At 31.3% G+C, this 7,942-nt stretch overlaps 1 protein-coding gene across 1 annotated transcript; it reads left to right on the top strand.

The window, feature by feature from the left end:
- Positions 1–1,786: 1,786 nt before the first annotated feature.
- Positions 1,787–4,280, top strand: LOC149898210 (uncharacterized). Its single transcript, XM_090115562.1, has 5 exons — positions 1,787–1,952; positions 2,083–2,311; positions 2,605–2,748; positions 3,143–3,254; positions 3,336–4,280. Exons 1-5 carry the CDS (start codon positions 1,909–1,911, stop codon positions 3,539–3,541), a joined length of 735 nt encoding a protein of 244 aa, XP_089971688.1. The 5' UTR covers positions 1,787–1,908; the 3' UTR covers positions 3,542–4,280.
- Positions 4,281–7,942: the final 3,662 nt, after the last annotated feature.

The raw sequence follows: 7,942 nt of genomic DNA, 5'->3' as shown, positions 1-7,942 counted from the left end.
TTTTTTTGTTTTATTTTACTACCTACTATTTTGTTTAGGAATCCCTACTATATTTACTTATAATGAAATGCGAAAATGTGTTTGTTGGTTTGTCTTTCTTTCGCATCGTAATGATTTTATGATATAATTTTTTGAGTTCGCAACATTTACATAGATAATAATTAATTACATTTCTTAAACAACACCATTAAGTTCCTATCCAAGTATATTTTTCAAACAGAAATAATTAATGTTTTATTCAATTGAGGGGCGATTTTTCAATGCTTGGATAAAACTTATCCGTCCAATAAAGTATAACACAATAATATTTAAAATGTCACGTAAACTGTCAAATACGGGCAATAAGAATACGTTTTTAAAATGGTAGTTTTATACATTATTCGACGAATAAGTTTTATCCAAGCATTGAAAAATCGGCCCTGAATATTATAATATTGGAACGAAGTTCCTCATCGGGCGATAAAGGTCTACCAGAATCTGATGGCATTTTTATATTTATAAAATAAAAGATTTTCATGTGGCAACTTTATTTGACAACTATCAAATTGGTCGTCAAATTATTTGTTTTCTTCGCAGTTGATGAATCATTTTTAAGATTTTGTCTAAAAAATCTTCTAACATGTCGAAAAAGCGGCTGAGATCACAAGCAAGAGGTGTTGTTTACAATATGTATAGAAAAATATTCGATGAAGAAGGGTCAGAAACATAACAATTTTCAATTTTGAAGATTTTATTGGTAAATTTGACTTACCCGTTTTGATACTTTTAATTAAAAATATTATAAGTAGGTAACTATAATATTAAAGTGAAACTTTTATTACATCGTCTCAAACTTTTTGGTCTGTGTAGCGCATGTCGCGTGTATCGCGGCTGCCGAGTAGGTATACCTAATCGGCAGCCGACCGACACGCGACATGCGCTACACAAAGCAGTGTTCGGAACCGTTCGAACAGTTTCACTTTTACCGTGGTTTCATAAAACCACACAACATTTTTTTTTGTTGATTACAATATAATTTTAAGAAAACTTATTACAGGAGTTTCCAATATGGCTATTTGTCTAAGCTGTCCAAGTCAACTTTCTTATGTGTGTATCTGTTAATACTTACGAAAATAAACATAGTTTAATTTTATTTTTGTTTTATTTTATAAAAAATTATAAGCAATCTAGTTTTGATCTCCATTATCATTATATCCATATTTTTACATGGCATAATGATAATGATTTAAACAAAATATATAAGTATGTGTAAATAATAATATGACGTCTAATATACCTATACAACTAATTTGTATATTATACATGTAACTAGGTAAGTACATACATAATATTAGTGGATATCTCATTATTAAGTACAGTATTGTCCACTTATGTAATGTGACTAATGATATTGAGGACAAAATAAAAAATAAGAAGTATCAAGATCGTTCAGTCCATTTTCCCTAGGGTTGCAAACTCAAAATTTTGATTTCCCTAATTGCCATCAGATTCTGGTTTACCTATACGAAAGGGGGCTAGACGGAATTAAGTCTATATTACTTGCTCTGTGGTTAAGACCAAAAGTAGTAACGACACTTTTTGCTATAGCTGTTGTAAGCCGTGCGATGTGCGCGTGTTTCTTTATATCTCTCATATAGAAAGCAAGCCACTTTTTTTAGTTGTTGTGTGGGTTGTAAGTTAAATTCTCCTCCTCCACACTTGGTAACATTTTTAAATACAGCAATATCACACATGAATCTGTTATCTGTCATTTGTCAAAATTTAATGTAAGTGAAATTGTCACTCTTATAATTTGTTTATTTGTATTGCAAACAAATAACAATTGCAAAGTAAGATCAAAATCAAATCTCTATCAAAGTGAAAACAAATTTGTTGTTATTTTTTAATGCTATGCTACTGAAATAGAAAATGGACGGAAAGGATGATAATCTGCTTAAACACTTTCGATCTAAGTAAGTAAGCCTCAGTCATCTGCCTTGTGATATATACCTATTTTATTTAATATTCTTTGTATATTTTACACTGTTCTTGCTTCTATATAGTTTAACCCAATATAATATAGTCTTTTTGTATCGGATATAGCAGGGAAAGGAGTGCAAATTTCACAAAAGCTGAAATGGACAGATTGCAAAAGCTCATCATAAAACATAAAAATATAGTGTTTTGCAAAAAGACTACCGGAAACATCAATAAACAAAAAGACAGTGCATGGCAATCGATTAAATGTGAATTCAATGCTATTGCCAGCACACCAAGGACAATAAAACAACTCAAGGATAAATTTGACAATTTAAAGAGGATTGCGAAAAAAGTATGTAGTTATGTAATTATTATTTTAAAATATATATATAAATATAATATATTTAATAAGTACTTTCGTTATCCATACAAATAAAAACATTGAATTATTTTACTCATATACAATTGGTCTGCTCCTGTTGGTCTTAGTGTGATGATATATTATAGCCTATAGCGTTCCTCGATAAATGGGCTATCTAACACTGAGAGAATTTTGCATTTACCAAGAGTTCCTGAGATTAGCGTAATCAAACAAACTTCAGCTTTATAATATTAGTACATTCAAATTAATGTTTAAAAAAATAGGATAGAAGGAAAGGGGGTCAAGAAATATTTACTGAAAGAGGTCCACAACCTGAAGAAGATTCTACAGATTGGCTTAGGTCAATTACACCATCATCAACAGATGGAATTGAAACAATATATGATGATGGTACAAAATCTGAATATGTAAGTGTTTATAATAATTACCCTATTTTCTGCATGTACTTTTGAAGGAGTATACCTACTTTTAAGATACATTTTCTGACAAAAAAAAAGCTTGAAGAAATAATAAAACAATAGAAATACATATATGAATTTGCAACTGAATCTCACCATATAAAAAAAAAGACGTGTGGCACTCGGGGACTGCCGCAGTAAAGCTATTGCATGCTATGCCTTCAAGCCACACCTCCGCGCCCGTCGGAGTGGGGAGCGTGAGGTTTTTTCGTTACGGAATTTCTGGATTCGGTCCCCACGCTCAAGGCCCGCGATAGAAGCTATGCAATAGCTTAAAATTTAGATTTCAATATTAAAATTTAATATAGTTAAAATGTTATATTCAGTAATACTTATTTTACAGGTTTCTCCCAATGAATTGTCCATGGACACAGATGACCCTTTGACTTCGGAGAAGTGCGATGCATCTACGCCCTATAGCTCCCTCAAGAGACCTATGGCATCACCGTTACAATGTAATACATTTTTTAGTAGTTTACATAATAAAGAGTTATATAAATACTTACAAACATCTTTTATTTATCTCTATTTGTCAGGTGGAGCAAGCAAAGAAAGGACAGAAAAAGAAATTTCTATTACAGAAAGCCTCCAGGAACTAGAGCTTAAAAAAATTAAGGAGTCCATAAGACACGCCCAGGAGGTCCACGAGCAAAAGATACGGCAAAATGAGGAGTTGCACCAGTTGCAGTTACAAAAATTACGATTGGAAGTTTTAATATTAAAAAATAATTTAGATTTATAATACTAGCTGTAACCGATAGACTTTTTCCTTTTAATTAAATAGCTGTTAAGTGTTGAAATAGAAAAAAATCGATCACGAGGCGGGACTCGAACCCGCATCCTTTCGAGCCATTTGGGAGCGGATGCCTGAACAACTCAGCCACTCGTGACCCGCCAGAGCGATCGAATGTATTCTATTCTTTCATTTTTATGTGTCTAAGGGACACACCGCGCGCCATCTATTGAGAATTGAGATGGTTAACAACCATCTCAACCATTATGAAACACTTTTCAGTGAATACAATATTGTGACGATGGAACACGACCTTTAGATAGACCAAGATATTTCGCTACGCAGTAGTTTCGCAGAGATTCGCTGCCGCACGCGAATGCGTAGGTGTACTAACGGCGTAAACATAAATTTTTGTCAATGAATTTTAACAAGAATCTTATATCCTTATCTAATACACTGGAGATTTCAGTATGAACAAGAAAATATGACGTTGAATGACGCCTGTATGTTTTTTTATCCCTTTCACACCTAGGTAGTTAGTTAGGTGTGAAAGGGATAGGTGTGAAGGTCATATTTTCTTGTTGCAAGTTAATGTTCATAGTGAAATCTCCAGTGTATTAAATATAAGCTTCTTGAATTTTAAAGAAGTAATATGCAGAAATGTCGGAAAATTTCTATAAAATTTTATATCCATGGCTTAGTTATATCAATGACTTATATAATATAGAAAATGTCACCTCAAAAGACCATCTTTAAGATTGATCTAAGTCCTAAGATATTTTGTTTTTGTAAAATAAATAAAAAAAGTTATAAGTATTTAACTATGTAAGTAAGTTATGGAGATATGTTTTTATTTTTCTTTAACTGTAAAATTATTATTTATGATATAATATTATATCACAAGGAAATGACGCTTTCGTTGAATTGTTATGTTAATAAACTGTTACATATTTATATGCTCTGAATATAATTAAATCCGAGAACATTGAAAATTAAAATTATAATGTCATTGACTTTAGCTTGTAATGGTAATGACTAATGAGTTATTGTACAGGTGCAGTGCACTTTTTGCATTATAAGCAAGAATTATATATACAAGTTATCACCCTGGCTTCACATGGATTACCGGAGAAGAAAACAAGAAGCCAGGGCTCTGGAATTAATTTTAAATTTATTCAATTGTGGTCCAGTTTTTTCAGACCAATTTGGTTTATCAAGTATGTTTTAGACAGATTTTTGAAAGGATTTCTGAAAAAGACAATAAAACTGAAGAATATAGGTAGAAAAAATAAAGCAAACGGATTTAAACGCTTAGAAACTTTTTCCATTAACAAAAAACAAAATATACATTTAATTCGTCTACAAAATTAAAGGCCACATTGAGTTAGATAAAAATCTTGCCACATTGATGCACATGAGTATTAAGTTATCTAGAAAAATATAAAAATAAAGAGCTCTAAGTATATTCCGACCCACAGAACAGTAAAAACATAAAAATATAATAATAAAATAGCTAAAATAGCCTAAAAGTGAGTTTGAAGCTACGGGATTATTGCAAAATTTACGGCAGCGGAATTTTTTTACGTCGCCAATGACCTTACTTTAAATACATAATTTATTTATATGCATTTTGTTTTGTGTTTTTCTAGGCTATTTAAATAAGTTCAAATCACAGGTTCAAATAGGTAGGTTAGGTTAGTTACTAGGTAATTTAGGTATATGTATATTGTATACCTATATCGTATTTGCAACAAAACTTCACCGAACCAGCTTCAGCTTGACCGATTTTTATGATATGTTTTGATATACATACATAATATTAGGTATGCATTATTATTTATTATCTTAGAGTATATATTACAGTAGGTAGTATAATTATTAATACTCTGATTATTATGTAGTTAGGTCTGAGAAAAGTGTTGAACTATTTTTTAAACCGACTTAGTTAAGATCACAATAGTTACTTATAACTTAAAAATTAAAATAAGTACTTAAGTATTATCTTTATATCATTACCACAGTCATTAGGTACTGAAGTGGTACATACATTTTTCCAACGATATTATAAACTATAAAACTAGCTTTCCACCCGCGGCTTCGCCCGCGTTTTCAAAACACAAAACCTGTGCACAAAACAAACCCGAATAGTCCCGTTCCCGTGGGATTTCCGGGATAAAACCTATCCTATGTGTTAATTCAAGTTACCTTCTATACCTATATGTGTTAAATTTCATTGTAATCGGTTCAGTAGTACCTATTTGCGTGAAAAAGTAACATCAACACACACCTACACCACAGACTAATAATAATATACTACGTATACAACCTACACATATATTTTATCCTCACAAACTTTCGCATTTAGTAGGATAGGATAGGATAATAAGTACCATTTCACACAGAGATAGAGAAAAAAAACAATTTAGTTTAATTATAATAAATAATAATATATTTCATACGAGCCAAAATCGAGTAAGTAGTAGTTATAATAATTTATTTACATGAAAATATTTACAAACAAAATAACTAGGTATTTTCTGACATTTTTAGGGTTCCGTAACGAAAAGTTAAAACGTGACTCTATTACTAAAACTTCACTGACCGTCTGTCTTCTCGTTTTTCACCAGGCTGTATTTCAAGTAGGTACCTAAGGTGCTGATGAATTTTTCAGAGACAATGTTTTCATCTGTTGTCGCTAGATACACTCGCTATACTTGCCTAAAAAATCGATTGGCACGGTTCCAAATTGAATTAGTGACAATTCCCTGCAAACGAAATTTCATTTTTTATTGTAAAATACCTACATTCTCTTTTAATTTGCGAGAACTTATCGCGAGTGAAAAGCTAGTATGATAAAATATCCACATTTTCACAGTTGAAATGTTTTTACTTTTAGCCCTATCACGGCCACGAAGTAAGCTGTTGCACATTGTAGAATCTGAAAAAGAAAAAAAATATATATATTCTTATTGTGTTTGGTATATGGGTAAAGACCAAAATTTTGACACATTTGCCCAATCAAAAAATTCCCAAACATTTTTCTTGAAAACTATGTATGATAGAATTTTACGACAATTAATATTAAATTAAATGGTTATTTGTCCAGCATGCCAAATACCCAATGTTATAGAATAATACTCAATAGCAGAGTAAATAAAATAATTTATCTACTAACGCGACCAAATTATGTACAAAACGGCATAATAATTTTGGAGGGTGAACTTTGAAGATATTTTTGAACAAGTTCTATGTAACTTATAGGCTGAATGTTGAATTCTACAGCAAAAACGTATAATGAGCAACCTTTTTCACGTAGGCTATAAGGAACAAACTGAAATATTATGCTTATTTACTGTTTTTTGTTATTTATGTGCGATTTTAAACAATTGTGCTACTTATTTTGTGCAACCGTTTTCATTGGCAGTTTCTATAGACTATAAACAAGGTAGGTTTCGCTTTGGAGGACTGGCAACACTGCGCGTAATTGTCTATGACAGCTAGAGAATAACGGCCGTATTGTATCATTCGCATTGATAAACTCAAAGTGGTTTAGTGTGGTCAGAAATTTTTCGGCAGGTTATTCAACGATTCTTACGGTAAGTCTTGTGTTTTAATTATAATACAATAGTGCTCTAGGTAAAAAAAAGCATGGGTGTTTGCGTAATATTCATTTTAATACGATTCACAGTGTAGTTTCAGAGTAATCAATATTTACTTACTGTGCTACCTCACAATTGTGACACTTTTGTATTACTTTTGTAACACCAGTTGTACAATTTCTGTGTCACCACAATTGTGCTACCATAATAAGGTTGAGATACACTTAGTACTAGGTATATTTGTTTAGCATTTGAGAAAGCTATCAATAATTGAGTATTGGGATCGTTTTAATTTAGAATATGCCCGTCGCACGCCGAATAGCAGACACAATAGATTTACGTTTTGAAGGTTAATACTAAAGGCTTACAGTGTTATTACAAAAAAGATTTTAAACAATGTCTAAACACGTGTTTAGTTAAACAGCATTTAGAGCTTTAAACTCTGTCTAAAGATGTGTCTAACTTTCTCTATTACAAAACAGTGTTTATCTTTTGATTAGCTAAAACATCGTTAGGCAGCCAAATGTTATTTTAAAATAGCAACACTACATAACTTTCGTTCAAATGTCTACAGTTCATTCCATAACGTTCCTTTTTAAGTAAATCAGTTACGTGATCCGATGCAGAAAATTATGTTTAAATCGTTTAAATAGTCTTATTATATATTTGGTTGCTTGTATTCTGCGAATATTTGTACTATTTTAATGAATACGCTGTTATACACAGCTGTTATAAATAAGTTTTGGAACAATGAAAATAATCTAACAAACAACAGTTCGAAGAAATGAAACGCGCTTGTCAGTTTGTCATT

The sequence above is a fragment of the Colias eurytheme genome, chromosome 23 (assembly GCF_061535395.1).
Source record: "Colias eurytheme isolate Ceu_HAF_F1 chromosome 23, ilColEury1 Martin Lab GWU primary, whole genome shotgun sequence".
Classification (NCBI taxonomy): Eukaryota; Metazoa; Arthropoda; class Insecta; order Lepidoptera; family Pieridae; genus Colias; species Colias eurytheme.
Note: the sequence above shows the minus strand (reverse complement) of the source record. Positions and strands in the feature narration are given on the sequence as shown.

Bases quoted from the DNA above. Each gene is read 5' to 3' on its own strand.
- LOC149898210 (XM_090115562.1), top strand. From the start codon at position 1,909: ATGGACGGAAAGGATGATAATCTGCTTAAACACTTTCGATCTAA. The intron at 1,953-2,082 runs GTAAGTAAGCCT...TATCGGATATAG, and splicing joins CTTAAACACTTTCGATCTAA to CAGGGAAAGGAGTGCAAATT. The intron at 2,312-2,604 runs GTATGTAGTTAT...TTAAAAAAATAG, and splicing joins TAAAGAGGATTGCGAAAAAA to GATAGAAGGAAAGGGGGTCA.